The sequence below is a fragment of the Euprymna scolopes genome, chromosome 12 (genome assembly GCF_053919585.1).
Source record: "Euprymna scolopes isolate OS-2025 chromosome 12, ASM5391958v1, whole genome shotgun sequence".
Classification (NCBI taxonomy): Eukaryota; Metazoa; Mollusca; class Cephalopoda; order Sepiida; family Sepiolidae; genus Euprymna; species Euprymna scolopes.
The window spans coordinates 90,674,196-90,691,329 of NC_136493.1; the positions used below are offsets into that span (position 1 = coordinate 90,674,196).

The 17,134-nt window shown below is 31.6% G+C and overlaps 1 protein-coding gene across 2 annotated transcripts in view; it reads left to right on the forward strand.

Moving 5' to 3' along the window:
* LOC145291416 (activating signal cointegrator 1 complex subunit 3-like) overlaps positions 1-17,134 on the forward strand; it is a 958,449-nt gene that overhangs the window by 929,203 nt on the left and 12,112 nt on the right. For both annotated transcript variants that reach the window (XM_080137231.1, XM_080137232.1), the window contains exons 37-41: positions 702-757; positions 5,406-5,574; positions 7,035-7,186; positions 9,252-9,381; positions 15,360-15,474. In XM_080137231.1, the coding sequence (XP_079993357.1) occupies positions 702-757; positions 5,406-5,574; positions 7,035-7,186; positions 9,252-9,381; positions 15,360-15,474 (622 nt within the window). The remainder of the gene's footprint in view (positions 1-701; positions 758-5,405; positions 5,575-7,034; positions 7,187-9,251; positions 9,382-15,359; positions 15,475-17,134) is intronic.

The following is a 17,134-nucleotide window of genomic DNA, read 5'->3' on the forward strand; positions in this document are numbered from 1 at the left end:
GAAAAACAATTTTCATTATTTCAGCTGTTTTGAAAACTTTCCAATCGGATTATATGCATCATCATGCTGGACTTATCTTGGAATACATTCTATCTAAACAACTATTTTGCATTTTGGATCAACTCTAGAGGAGTTTTATTCAAGCTGAAATATTATGCGTGGTTTGTTTTTATATTAGTTTTTTACATATCCAATATTTTTTCACTTTTTTTTATGTGGCAATTTATAACTACAATAAATTGCGGTTTCACTTAATGCCTTAACTAGCAAATTCTAGCCTTGCTACAAATATAATTTGCTGATTTCTTTATGTCCTCTGATGAGAAGAATAATAAGAATAGCCTTCTTTGTAACTCCGCGGAATAAGGACTTTGTAAATTGTTTTTTGGAGTATTCAGTAGAACAATAAATTTTGATTGTAAATTTCAACTTACAGTTTTAATTTTCTTTCTCAGATATATATATATATATATATATATATATATATATATATATATATATATATGACAATGTGACCTATCTGTTTAAGTTACAATCTATCGATCCATCTATCTATTTATCTGTGTATGTCCCCCTTGATCCTGCCCTATTGTAATAAACCAGGAAACTACAGTAAAGCATTATTTATTTTTCTTATAAACGAAATCATGTCCAAAACCATATTGAACTAAAGGATTACATTTCTTTTTTTAATTACATAGAATGCTCATGAATATTCCGAGTTGCCAGTTCGTCATAACGAGGACCAAATGAACAGGTAATTTCTTCAAAATTTCACATTTCAATTGCGATGCGATCAAACAAATATAAAGACTCCACCAGAATTCAATTTCTGCATAGATTGATAAATCATTGTTGAAATTTATTATCTCCTGATGTTGGTTTAGTCTATTTAGAGTTAGTTCCCTTGAACCATCACGGTGACACTTCAGTTTTTGTTAAATCACTTCAGTGAGGCAGTGAGGCACGTTAAACCTAGTGAGTACCAGATGGGTGACAATGGATCAAGTAAAGATTAGATACCCCATAGCAGATGACAAAAATAGGCGAACAATTCAAGGGGCACCGGTTGTTCGACCTTGACGTTGTCGTTAGTTGTTTCTAAAATAGTAAACACGTCAAATAGTAGACATATTCGAATGTTCGCGAGCAAGATTTTTAAAAAATATATTTACAAAACTTTAAAGATTTAAAAGAAAAAATATATATTTACAAAACATTTTCTTTAATATTAAATATTTACAAATCTTTTAAGGATTAAAAAAAAAAAAAACTTTTTTCTATTTATGCACAACTTTTTAATGTAAGTAATAAAACGAACGTATTTAAACAAAATATATTTAAATAAATGGGTGTCTTTCTGAGTACGTTCTTTTTATATATTTACAGAACTTTTAATAAAACTATTATTAATAATAATAATAATAATAATATAAATGGTAAATTTTTACGATGTGCCCCAGCATATTATAAACACTCCAACTTCTCTATGTTAAGAATGGCTTTCGGAATAAACACCCCCAACCTCAAAAGCCGTTCTTTAGATGGGGAGGTTGGGAGGTGTTTATTCCGAAAGCCCTTCTTAACATGAGGTGGTTGGGGTGTTTATACTGCGCTAGGGCAGGTCATAAAATAATACCAAATAAATAGATAAACCGATGTTAAAACTGAGAATTTCGGATGATGTCAATTAAAAAATACCCAATTTAAAAAAAAATTTAAATGAAATTATTATAACCAAACTTTTTATGGCAGAAACATGTATAAAATAACTGACTTGTTCGGACTTTGCAACCAAGATTAATTTTTATGTACAGTGTGTGTGTATGTGTTTATCTTTCTTCGTGCGTTTTTAATACAATTCAATATTTATTTAAAATGCGATGTATGTAGGTGGTCAGTGGAAGACAAATCCTTCTAGACTGAGGCATTTTTTATGCATAATAAAATCACAAGTATAAACAATCGAGATTTAAAAAAATATATTTTACTCACACATCTTTTATAACTTTTATTTTTATAAAGATGAAGTGTAGCATCACAAGATACAAATCTTTTTATAATTTTTTATTTTTATTTAAAAAAAAACAAACAAAAAAAAACTTGCTATTTGCTTACTTCGGCATAAAGACAAATTAAGTGCAAGTAAAGTTAGTGTCCGAAAATTTAAGTTTCTAATTTTTTGCAATTAATATAGTTCATTCATTTTATTTTTTTAAATTTTGATTATAATTATTATTATTAGTTTTATTAAAGTTCTGTAAATATATTTAAAAAAAAAACGCACTCAGAAAGACACCCATTTATTTGAATATATTTTGTTACATTTATGTTCGTTTTGTGACTTACATTAACAGTTTTGTGTAAATAGAAAAAGGTTTTTTTAATGCTTAAAAGTTTTGTAAATATATATTTTTTCTTTTAAATCTTTAAAAGTTTTGTAAATATATTTTAAAAAAATCTTGCTTGTGAACATTCGAATATGTCTGCTATTTGACCTGTTTACAAGTTTAACGGTAATGTCAAGGTCGAATAACCGGTGCCCCTTGAATTGTTCGCCTATTTTTGTCGTCTGCTATGGGGTATCTAATCTTTACTTCATCCCAATTTGGCAGTACCAAGTAGTACTATCTGACAGAGGACGATAACACCTCCCTGCTAAATAAAAAACAAAAAACATTCTTGCTAAAAAACAAAAAACAAAAATTAAAAACAATCTTGCTAAAAAAAAACATTCTTGCTAAAAAAACAAAAACAAAAAACATTCTTGCTAAAAAAAACAAAACAAAAAACATTCTTGCTGACCCCCCCCCCAAAAAAAAAAAACAAAAACTAACATTGTCAAAAGCATCTTGTCTAGGATATATGTATGTTTGGGAACTGCTTGTGAATTTAATATTCCCTCCAACTCCAACTTGCCCACGGTGAACATTGCTCTAGAACAATGGTTCCTAACCTTTTCTTTGGTCTACACCCTTCAAGAAATTTCCCTCAAACTTCGCACCCTCCCCAAAATTTCTTAATTCAAATACATGGTTGGATTAAATCTATTCAACCATGCATTTAATGTCCATTTAATAATAATGCTTATGCCTAAAAGTACTTTTATGGTAGATGCTCTGACGAACTACAAGCCCTTTTATCCCCTCGACATAAATATCCCCGACAAACCCGACAAGCAGCAAAATCCCACCTCTACACAGTAGAAAGCCTTCTACTCTTAATAGTTTCTTTCCTAGGACTGCTAGACTTTGGAATTCCGTTCCGGGATTCTGTTTCCCCGACTGTACTGATATGCAGAAATTCAAATGTATTGTTAACAAACATCTTACTGCTCAGTTCCCCACATAGTACCATGTTCTAGATAGTAGTCCCCTACATCAAAGTGGTACTGTGCCTTATTTTGAAAGCAAGAAGTTGGTACATTGCATAAGGAAACAAAAATAAAGAGTAACAATAGTCTATTTTCTATTCAAACTTTTCTTGTACTTCTTGGAATATCATCTTGCACCCCTGGGTTGGGAACCTCTGTTGTAGAATATAATATTCAAGTTATCTCCCCTGAATTATACTAGCAACAAGAGAATGAATGCTTTTGAAGTACAAAAAAAAAAGAAAATAACTTTTACTATGCATGTGCAAGATTGGAAATCATGACTTGATCTCTGATTTGGTGTTTTTACCGAGAGAACCTGTCCCACCGTAGCTCTACGTTTTTACATGGTTTGACACCATGTCACCAAATCTCGCTTTTGGGCTGTTAGGACAAGACTCCCAAACAACTAACCATTTCAATATGGCCCTTTTCTACTTGTTGCACCATTCTTGGCAGAATAGTTGCCAAATATTATCAAAATATTTGTGCATATATATGTATATAAGTATATGTGTGTACATCCATGTGCGTATATATAAAATGGCTGCTAAGGGGTCAAAAGTGAAAAATAGCAGTTGACCTTGGCAGGAGTAGATTGAATTATTTCTAAGCATACATACATATAAATTTTTAGCTTGAAGTCACTGAATTTTTAGTTTTTTTTTTATCCATCTTGTGATTGCTCAGACAGTAGCAATGAAGGCTGAAATGCTAAATGATGACTAAGGCTGACTGTTTTGGTTTCAATTCCAGCTAAGGCACCAAAGTCAATTTTTTAAAGACTTTTGAAATCATTACTATATATATATTGGGTACAATATAACATTCAATAGAGAATTTGCTCTATAATAATAAATATGAATTCTGCATACATTAAAATGTTATATTTATGCGTATTTTACAACCGGGCAATTCTAGGCGGCATGCTAGTATATAAGGCAGTAATCCACGTAATGGTGTACTGGCAACCTGCTGCAAGATACCTTCCTGAATCTGCATGTCAAGCACATTTTTGCTGCAACAGATGCTGATATCTGAAGTGTGTGTGACACAAAGTTGCGCCTCATGGATCATCTTAAACAGGGTTTCCTAAAGTGGGCTCCATGGAGCCCCAGAGCTTTGTGAATGAGGTTGAAGAGTTCCAGAAGCCCTTTCTTAAAGAAGACCAAATGCATTATATGGAAAAATTAAATGGCTGCAAACATTTAATTATTGATTTTATTTACTGGAAAGATATATGATACATAACTGTAGATGCAAAGAGTTTCAGGATGGTTTATGAAAAAGAAAGTAAAGAAATAATTTTAAAAAAATGCAACAATTTTTGATTAACAAAAAAATGGCTGTAAACATTATCATTAGTTAGTGTTAAAATTTCAGACGAATGTTTTTTTTATATGTATTTTAGAAATTATCTTGTTTGTGCTCTGTGAAAAACTTTTGCCCTCCTCAGGGGCTCCATGGTATCCTGAAATTTGGGAAACCCTGACTTAAAACACTTTGCACTTGGGGCTGGCTCAATTCTAATGAACAAAATGTATACTCGTATCAGAATTTGGATATATATATATATATATATAACAACGACTTAGATCATAGTAAGATTAAATCTAGACAGTATAGATAGATGTGTGCAGAACAGGAGACTTTGATGGTCACGTTGAAAGAATATATGAGAGTTGTTGGATTAGTAGGTGTAGAACAGTTGAGGTAGCAGGGTTAGTTCACAGGAGGAGGTAAAGGATGCGATAAAGATGAACGAGAGAAAGAGGGATAAATAAAGACCTGGCCAGAAATAGGTTTAAGTCAATTTCTAAAAGCTGTCCAACACATGCCAGGATGCAAAACAGACATTAAACTGAATATGATGATGAAGTTTTATTTATTTGACTTTTTTCCAAAACATATTTTTATGAGAGGTTTTAAAAGTTTTCTTTTTTTTTTGTGAAACCTTTGGAAGTCCTTTTTTACAAAACGTTTTCAAAAAGAAAATGTTTAACATTAGCTGTCATTTTATTTCTTTGTCCAGTGAATTAGCCAAACAAGTTCCTCTCGAAGTCAACCCGCACACGTATGACTCTTCCCATACAAAAACACATTTGTTGCTCCAGGCCCATTTCTCAGGCATCCAACTATGCTGTCCTGATTATTATACTGATACCAAATCAGTCCTTGACCAAGCCATCAGAATTATGCAAGTAAGTAAATATCATTTATTTTATTACAATTAAAATTTGCTTGACAAAAAAAACAAACAAACCCAGAAAACTAAAATGAACTAATTAAATGAACCAAGTGAACTAATTAAACGGGCCAAGTGAACTAATTGAACTCATTAAACGGACCAAGTGAACTCATTAAACAGACCAAGTGAACTAATTAAATGAACCAAATATGTGACTATAGAGGGAGCATAGTTTTGCTTTGGAGGGAAGTATCATGATAAATGAATGTATAATACACAACCTCATTAGATTACTGAAGTTAAGCAACATTGAGCCTGTTCAGTATCAGATGGGTGACAAATTTTGGAATGACAGTTGATGTGTGTTATTTACCCTGACTGGGATCTACATGCGACTGGGGATCACTTTGTGAATTTGATATTCTCTAGAAACTTCCTCCTTTGAAGGAAGCCTGATCATACTGCCCAGATAAAATGCCAAACCAGGTATTACCAAATATAAGAAAAAGAGAAAGACAGAGTTTTCTGGGGTTTTTCCATTATTAATTGTTATTTAATTTTCAAATAAATGTTTTGTTATAAACTATTATTAAAAAGAGTGCAAAGAGAAATCTTGCCTATATGTCGTTTGTTATCACAAGAACAAAACTGATAGTTATCGAATACTGGAATTTGCACGGAATTTGGAACTAAATCCATTATTTAATCCACAAATGTAGTTTGTTCTTGTTCTGTTGGCTATGATCAGGTAGTAGTTCTTGATTGTATTCTTAGTATTGCCTGTACTGAAGATTGAACCTTCAACCTCTAGAAAACTGTCGCTTAGAATTGATTATTACTTAGCACTTTTATCTAATGTGCCATGGCTTTATTTTTAGTACATGTGATACTAAGAATAGAATCACTTAAGACTTCTGTCATGTTTCATGCAATGGTTTTAAATCAAGGTAAATGGCAATCATACAGATTCTCAAAGTTTGAACATTTTAAGATTCTCTCAACTCCACAAGATAAAAATAAAATTTAAGCCCATAACTTAAGTTCTATAATCTTTGTGTTACAATTTTCACCGTGATAGTTAAGAAAATTGCTTTTATGGTTTTTTAAGTATTTCAGGGTCCAGTATATTATGTTTTAAATGATTGAAGTCTAATAAGATAAGACAGATATTATATATAGATAAAATAATTTCATTTCTAACATCTATTTGCAATGTTGTTTTAATGTAATGTTGCAAATAGATTTCAGAATTTGTGAATTTTAATTGATTCTAATGGCATATTTAATCAAATTTTAAGTCTGCCTCCAAACCCAGTGTATATACAGTCATTCATACAAAATATATATTCTTTTTATTGCTATTCTATCAAAAACTTTTACATAATTTTACAAAGTTTATGGTTTAAGAGAAGCAGGATAATATTAGTCTTTATTTTGTGGGTATTCAGTGGTTATTTTTTGTTTCTTTTGTAGGCAATTTTGGATACGAGTGCTGACCAAGGTTGGTTAGTGACGAGCCTGTCTGTGATAAATTTGTTACAGATGGTCATCCAAGGAGAATGGTGCCACAAAAACAACCTCTTGACCCTTCCTCACGTGATGCCTTATCATCTTAACTGCTTCAGGTAGGTTAACCTCTTTACATACTTTTTCCATCTGAAAATTTAGGGTGCATGATAGGCTTTAACTGTCACGAATGAGAAAATCGAAGTTCAAATGCTTGTGGATATATTTTTCAATTGCCGCAGATTATTCACATAAGCAATTGAAACTTTGCTGTGTTGATGACACGTGCAATTGCTCTCATAAACTTCTTGATATTTGTGTAGAGAATGAACCAATTTTTTATGAATGTTGCATGTTCATATTCTGGCAGCTTACATAAACTGTCGGAATATGGAAAAATGCACATACAATACAGCAAACGACACTTAATAAATTGGAAGAAAATATTAGTTTTAATTATGCAAAAAATGAAATCATTAAAAAAAAATCATTTTAGTGAAACCATCACAATGAATCTAACAGATTTCCAGATTATGCTATAGTCACTGAAAAAAAAAAGTTATTTCAGTCAGGAATGGAAATTTATCAGAAAGCAGTATGAGATGCCCAAACATGTACAAGAAAATAAATTTTAAATAATAAAAAAAAGGAGTATCATGAGTGACCGATTCTGTTGGAGGTGCATGAATGGCCAGTATTGGTAGTGAACCTCCTTGCATCATGGACTTCTTTTTTTCCAAGTCGCATCTTGACATTTGAAAACTAATAAAGATTATATTAAACACATGGTCTCACAAAATGGCAATTGTTCAAAATTTACAGCAAGAATGTGCCATTAGTTTGGAATATACTGTGCCTTATTGGAAAAATTTTACAAGATATTTGCAAAGAGGACTTCTTGAGGAGATCTTACAAAAATAATAATAATAATAAAAAATATAGCCTACTTCCCTAACGTAACAGGAAAACAAAATGGAGTAAAAAAAAAAAAAGCAACATTTTGTTGTTAAAAAAAATATTTAAAAAAACCCCTCTGAAAACAGTAATATTTCTTACAAATAAAAATAAAAATAAAGCGTTTTAATTTGTTCATTATTATAAAAAAAAAAAAAATTATTCCTGAAACTTACCATAGATTGATTATTTCTATATTGTATTTCCATTTTTACTATACAACAAATGTTTCTTTATCATGATGTTTTCTAGTTTTCCATACCTCTACTGCAATAAATGTTATTAATAAAGAATATTGCACATTCATTTTGGCGGGTTACATTTTTAAGGGAGGGGGGAGGAGCTATATATTTTTTTTAAAGTATATCTATACACTATTAAAAAAACAAATATTTGATCAGCTCATTCACCACGTCTCACTAGCAACTTTCTATCTGTGACATAGACATGTAATTAACTCAACTTCATATGGACATTTCCGATTTTAATTTTATTTTTATACATTACATGTAAATAAATATTGCTGTGTATTGTGCGCTTAATACTATTGTGAAACCGTCTTGAATCAGGATTAATGAATGTTCCACACTTCCATAATCGAAATCGGTTTTATTGCCCATTTTTCAATCAAATCGATTGATTGCCTGCTTTAGTCAAAGACCCACCACAATGCACCACGCCAGCTTAAAAGTCTCTCACTGCCATGTGTCCATCTAACCTAGTGTGTTTGTCTTTCTTCCAACCACATGCTAGGCACAGCCAGCCCATTCTCACCTTCACTTTACATGTCCATCTTCTTCGGAACCAACTATGTTTCTTCCCGACCATGTGATGTCCTTTTTTTCTTTTTCTCCAGACACAAGCCTGAACACACTTGCCAATTTGCATATGCGTTTAAACGCAGCTCATGCAATTGCTTGCCATCCACCTTCAGTTGCTACTGATATTTTCATGCGCGTTCTGTTACATTCTCATCCTTGGTATTGACTTTGTGTCACAATGACCAACGGACTTAGTATAGTTAAATCTAACATAAAATGACAAGCAATCAAAAAATATTGAAACTGACTGTATAATTTTATTTTTATTATTTTAGATAGTTAACACTGATTGAGAACACACCAGTGTTGACCACGTATATATTTGGAAACATTTGGTTGATTGTGCCAATTAAAATTATTTTGTGTCTTTTTAGTAAACACTTATGAAAAAAAAAAAATTTTCTTTCAGAATTTCCAAGAGAGGAGGCCAACATGAAGTTCTGGATTCTTTACCTGAACTGATTGCCGTCACAGATGGAAAATTTGAAGTCCTTTTAGACATGCTTACGGGTGAAATGAGTCATAACCACATTGAACAGGTGAGACTTGTCTTTTTTTGCATTGAGTTCAAATGTTTTCTGTTGACTTTGCACATCTGAAGAAGGCATATAATTTACCGGAATCTCTGTTATATAAGAGCTACTGTGTGTGTGTGTGTGAGAGAGAGAGAGGAGAGAGAGAGAGTGAGTTCCTCATAGGTTCCGAAACGGCTGAGCCTATCTTTTGCAAATTTCACACAAAGGTAATTTATATGTCTGGCAGTGTTCTTAGATAGGTTTTGTCCAGAAATTCATTCAATAAGTAACAAAAATCGAAAAACTTTGATCTTAAAAATAATTTTTTTTCTCTTATAAATAAAGAAGAATTTTTACAGGGGAATATTTTACATTACATCGGTGTAACGTAAATATTCCCCTGTAAAGTCTTCTTTTTATATCTATTTGTAATAATAGTAAATTTGTTTTCTATCAATAGTTAATCTTTATCATATAAATATATATATGTATATATATTTATTTTATTATTAATTTTTTTTTTTTTTTTTTTTTACATGCATAAAAGTATTCCTATGGACATGTATGTTTCTGGCTTTTTAGCCTTCGTCAGCACAGGTCAGGATCGAACTCATGACATCAGTATACTCAACAGATGTATCACCGTTGATTACCATTTTAAGGACAGTTTTTTTTTTTTGTAACTTATAAAGTTAAGATTTTGTTATTGGCATTTTTTTGCGATATTAACAACTTCAAAACACTATTGTTTTTATTTTATTTCGCTACCTTAGCTATTCGAACTATAAGCTCTTATATATATTAAATGAAACTAATAAAGAATATATCTTTAACAAAGTAAACTTATCAAAATAGGAAAAGCGCAACATGGTTAAGAGGGGCAATTAAATATAGTAAATAAAAGATGAGGAATAAATGTTACACATTAACTTCTAATGAGAAACATTTAGCTTAGAAATGCCATGGCCTAAAGAGGTTTTATTCTCTCCATTTTATATTGTTTTTTTATTGATCTGATGATACAAAGTTATATCTGACTTCTGTATATTTCATTTTATGTATATATACATGTTTTATGACAAAATTCACAAGACCTTATAAAAATCAAAACTGGTTTTCAGCTCTAACAATTACGACCATTTCATCAAGCAGTTTTTAAGAAACAAAATGAAACTTTAGACATTATTTACAAAAAAAAAACATCCATTTTTTTTCTATTTTCTTTTTTTTAAGCATGATAATATATTTATGAACTAAAAATTTGTAATTTCATATGATATCTAATATATAAAAGACAAAATATGTGTGTGTGTGTTTCTATGTCTCTCAAAAACTTTTCTCAGCAGCATCGGATTGGAACTGGTATCATCTGAAAGAGCAATGTCTCGGTCGAATAATATGTGAAAATTAGAAAAAAACGGTCAATTATTTATAGATATGTCGCAAAAAAAAGTTCCTTTCAGCAATTATGCATGCGTGTCTAGCGTTCTTTCTTGAATTAGTCTAAATAAAAAAAAAACACAACATTATTTGGATGACATCGTCGTGGAGCAGTGAATATCGGGACCGCGTTGTTAGCTCCGGATTTCACATTCGCGCCCACGTAACAGATTATTTTTGTTTTGCTGTTGTTGTTATTGAAAGCTTTAACATATAAACAGGGTTATTTATGTTATTTTTTTTGTTCGTTTCTTCTTTATTTTCCTGTTTTTATCTTTTCTTTTATTTTTCCATGTTGTTTTTTTTTTTTTTTTTTTACGCCTCGCCCTTGCTCAATATCCTTACTACACCGCCTCTCCACACCCAGGCAACGCCGGGAACCCCCGCTAGTATATAATAAAATAGAAAATTTGCCATTTCCCCATGTGCATCATATTTTAAAAAAGAAAATCAGAAAAAATTTTTTGTAAACAATATTCAAAGTAAATTTTGTTGATATAAAATGTAGTTTTAACTTTTTATAAGGTTTTATGCCTTTTTTCAAAAAATACCTTAGCTTATCTATATATATATATATATATATATATATATATATATATATATATAAACACATCAGGCTGAAAGTATTCAAGAGTGATAACTAATGAATTTGATAAGGTTATTAAGAGTTCTCAATAAAAAAGAGCAAGATATATTTTTATCAATATAAACAAATTTATCACTGGACATGTCACAACCATGTAAAATGTTTATATTTATATATATACTAAACTACCCGTAACCCGTTGGGTCAGTATGTTATATTAGCTATGGAATAATTGTATGAGCATGACACTTGTAACGTAAATAGTTTTTTGTGACATAACAGAAACATTTCTATTAAAGTATATTAAAATGAAAAAGAATATAGATAGATTTCTATGAATTGTTCTGTTTATAATTGTTTATTTTTGAAAAAACAAACAAACTTACTGCCATTGAATTATAAGTGGTTTGCCATACTTATAGGTAAATGTGCACTCAACAGATACTATGGTACTTAAAGTTAAATTCAAATTTTGATATATCTTTTTTAAATGAAATTGTTAGTTGAAAGTACAGAATAGTTACAAACACTCTCTCCATGTTAAGAATGGCTTTTTAAATAGAAAATGAAAATAAAATGTAACTTCTTTTCATTTATTTTAAACAAACATTCATGACACATTGGGTCAAATACTTAATTTATATGTTAATAATAAGGTCAATAAAATTAACTAAGGCAATGCAGAAATGAACGATGTAAAAAAAAAAAAGCAGAAAGTATTAACAATTGTTTATTTGGATAATTTAAATGCAAAAAAAAAAACAAAAAAACAATTGGGATGCTGAAAACGTACACAGTAAAACAATACATTTTATTGTCGAGTTGATTATGTATGCTGTTATGGGTTTATATTTGTGTACGCATGCACAACCGGAAGTCGTAAACTGGATGTTGGGTTACAACACCCGTTAAAAGTTCATTTGAGTTTTATAATTATATATGTATATATATATATATATGCGTAGTTAATTCCCGCTCATAAATTTTTATTAGTATTTTTGGGCGCTTTTTAAGATACATTCGGTAAATTGATTTTTTAAGCATTACGTTCTTAATTGTCGTGCTGAAAATAATAATACATTAAAAAATTATGAAAAATCATCGAGTAAGAAGTTATTTAGTTAAAATTCATTTTTAACAGAAAATTGGGTAAAATCACATTTTTTTAGACATTATAAAGTAGGCAGTCGGAGTCTACACGCAGGGGACATAACTCCGAAACAAATATTTTAGATTACTTGTGTCATGGCTGCAATATTTGTTGTCTATAGCGATAGACTTTTTTTTACTAAAAACACAATAGGTGTTGTTCTACTTGGTGTAATTTTCGTAATTTTTGGATATATTACTATTTTCGACATCGCAATTAAGTAACTAATATTGTTTTTGTTTAAAACCATGCTTGTCGACTTGTTGACTATATCTTAACAAACACCGTCTTTTTTTATATGCAAACGCCTGAATCTAAAAAAAATTACGATTGTGAATTAATTCTATCTTTTAGTTTTTGGAATAATAACTACATGCTCTGAAGGAGGAAATTCACTTTTATTGAGCTTAATATTTGTTAAAACTTAAAATATTATTTATAAAATACATCTACCTAAAAAGTATGATCTTAAGAATATATATAAATATTATATAATAATAAATAAATTATGTTTTTTAATTAGTCAGGATCAGTGCTTTCACACTTTGAGCAATAATCAAAGTTGCTGCATGTATTTCTGGTTTCACATAAGCTACTATAGAAAAAAAAATATCACTAGCAGTCAGTGTTGCCTGGTCGTAGCAAATACTTAAATATGATATCCTAATTCATTCAGATATTGTATTTATTATTGAGACAAGTCTCTATTGATTATTATATTGTACCCAATATATATAATAGTGGCCTGGCCATGAAATATGCTTAAATATGATATTATATTCATGTGGATTTCATATTTATTATTATAGAGCCAATACTCTATACTATTTTTATATTGTACTTAATACATAGTAGTGATTTTAAAAGATGAAAAATAAAAAAAATATAACTTGGATGCCATCAGCTGGAATTGAAATCAAAACATTTAGTGCTCCAGTCTTATTTGCTACTGTCTGAGCTATTATCAGATGGATAAGAAATAGTTAAAAATTAATCAACTTTAGCATATAAATGTATATTTGCACATGCATACAATACCACTTTTAGTCGACTTAAGTAAGTTCCAATTTTTTTTCAATTTGAATCCCTTACCAATTATTTTTTTGCCAGCTAAAAACCAAATTAAATTTGTTCCACGGGTCTGAATCCCCTATATATCAAGTTTCGAGTCTGTTGACCAAAATTGACAGAGGAGTTTGGTAGAGACCGTTCCTCACACAGACAGAGAGACAAGGTCACTTTTATCATTATATTCGGTTTAATGTCTGCTTTACAAGCTGAAATATATTTGATAACTTTTAGAAATTGACTTCTAAACCAACTTATCTCTGCCCAAGTCTTTGTTCATCCATTTCTCATGTCCATTCTTATCCTCTTGTGTTTTTATTTTTTATTTTACCCTGCCAACTAATACTGATATCTCAACTATTTTACATCTACTGACCCAAAAACTCTCATCTATTCTTTCAATGTGGCCATACCATCAAAGTCTCCTGTTCTACACACATCTCACTCTAATGTACAGATTTAATCTTTTTTTTTTTTCTGCACTCATAACCAATATTCCATTCCAACTAGCCATATGAATCACAGTTCAAGGATGCAAATTTGACCATCCATCCAGTAGAAATAAACCTCAGGAGTTTGGATATCTCCAATCCAAACTATCACATCCTTACATCATTTGTAGACATCTATGCTGACGACACTACCATTTATGGTAGCACATCTAAGACAGTAAACGACCAAGTTCTCTCCAATTCTCTCTCCTCTGATCTTGAGCACGTAGTACAATGGGGTAAAGAATGGCTGGTTACTTTTAATGCATCTAAAACCAAGCTTCTCTCTTTACATCATCAACATTCTGATCCACATCTGACATCAATTGAAATGAATGGCTCTCGTCTTCAGGAGGCCTCAAGTTTTGACAAACTTCTTGGCTTGACCATTACTCCTGATCTTAAATGGAACACATACATCAAATCTGTTGCCAAGGCCGCTGGAAAAATGGTGGGATCTTTCTATCGATCCGGTAGATATCTCACTGCTGATGCTATTCTCTATCTATATAAGAGCCAGGTACGTCCAAGGATGGAATACTGTTGCCACATCTGGGCAGGAGCTGCTAGAAAGGACTTGGCCTGCCTTGATAGGGTTCAAAATAGACTTCGTAGCCTCGTAGGAGATGTCCTTTTCTCTTCCTTGCAACCTTTATCTCACAGAAGAGATGTTGCGAGTTTGTCTCTGATGTATCATTATTTTCATGGAAAGTGTTCGAATGAGCTTCAATCTATGGTCCCCCCTCGCCAAACTTTCACAAGAAACACTCGTCTAGCTGTAAACACTATCAATAATTCCCCCCACTCTTTATCTGTGCCTAAACCTAAACGTAGATTCCATGAACAAAGCTTTTTTCTTAGAACTGCACGCTTGTGGAATTGTCTTCCGTTTTCCTGCTTTCCGGCTGACTACAATATGGTTGTCTTCAAGTCTAACGTAAATAAGTTCTTGATGAGCCGTTCCATATAAGTTATCAACTTTACCAAATTTTCATTACTAATGATTACTATAATGTCCAATTTCTACTGTACACTCTTTAACCCTTATCCTTGAGTGGCCTGTTGGCCTTGATAATGTGGTGATGCCTATGTAAAAAAAAAAAAAAAAAAAAAAAAGATTATTCTATTTGCTGTGAGTGATTTGGGCCCCTGTAGCCTTTATGTACAATCACAATTCCTCTGGTTATGGTCTGTTATTAGATCTCATATTAAAAGATGATTTTTTTGTTTATTTCTGTTGTAACATGCTTGTATTTTCTCTTACTAGGTGTATCAGGTTCTCACGAAACTGCCACAATTGGAGGTGAAGATGGAATTAAAGCACACCAACACTGAAGCACCTGGCGAAATTGTGTCAACTCCTGTGTCGATATCAAAATCAGGTCAGTTATCTAGAAGTTATATTTTATTGGGATGAGAGAAGAGACCATGAACCCCCACAAAAACTTATCTGGCTTCTGTACACTACAACTTTTATTCCTCTATCTGTAACCCTTTGTTATAGGACAAGCTGATCTACCCTTTTCAGGAATAATAGACTCACCCAAAGATAATAAATATGGTTACATCTAAACATCAAGATAGTGTTTTGTGGCATTCATTTGCCACTTGGCTGTGATCACAGACATATATCCATTGTGGTTCCAATCTCAATAAGCAGTTCAACAGAAACTGGGCTATTTCACTGATTTTTTTATCTGGTGGGCTGAGTTATTCATTCTAGTTATTCCTAGGAGGGTCCACCTATTACATGCCGTGTATACATAGCTGGTCGTGTAGCAACTCATGTCATCTAGTGGATGTAATTGTATATGTGTGTGTATCTATGTATCAATTTGTATAATGTTCATCCGTGGGTGTGCATTTCACACATTTACAATTCACAGATAGATTTATAAATGGGACAATAACATACGATGGACACTTCTTTTAACAAAAGGGTGAATGACATCTTTGTCTGTGGCACACCAGACAAAAGGACACATACCTTCTATCACTAGTTCATCTTGAATCTAAAGGATCTGTAAAGTAAAACTTTCCCTCTGAAATAAAACATCATACGCAAAGTTATATTTTCATATATAACATTTATTTCTATGATTCTCAGAGTTTGCATGCTTTTCTCTTTGTTCCTACATTATCTAGTGTATCCACTGAAATGCTTCCATAGACTGTAGACACTGAAAATCTCTCCCAAACTAATTCCAGTCAGTCTCTTGATCAACTCTAACTGCCCTACTACCTGATCTGTATTGTGAATGTATGATAAATCGTTTCTTTGTTCATTAACTGACATCACATACCAAGGTCAGTCTTTACTGTTTTGTTTATGTAACTAAAATTCCCAAATCTCTTATCACACACATTTTCAACTGGCCTCACTAAATCCAATCTTTGTGATATAAATATTTAGCATATATATTTTATTGTTTTAAATACCTGTCTCATCTCGATAACATTTTTTCTCTATTGACTATTTCATATTCAAGCATGTCACAGTGCCACCCCCTTACCTCCTCATTCCATCTGGTCATCTGGTGCTATCCCGGGAGTCTAATTCCAACACTCTTTTTATTTACCCTTTTTCGAAAATGTACATACATTTTTCTCTGTCGTCTTCCTCCTATTCATATGAAAAAATCCCTAGATTTTCTTTTCATACTCTACTTCAGAAACCCCATCCGCATTATTTTTTTTGTTTCTTTGGTCAGTCATTACCCATTGACTGCTCCCTTATTTAATTTAGATCAGAATCCCTTTCCGGCCAAAAGCACTACCAATAATTTTCCCCATTCTTTATATGTGCCTAAACCTAAACGTAGATTCCATGAACAAAGCTTCTTTCTTAGAACTGCACGCTTGTGAAACTCTGTTCCATTTGCCTGCTTTTCAGCTGACTACAATTTGTCTTCAAGTCCAATGTAAACAAGTTCTTGATGAACCGTCTTCCTAAGTAATCCAATTTACAAAATTCGCACTACTTACGATTACTACACTATAATCCCATTGACTACTGTACACCCATTAACCCTTATCCTCGAG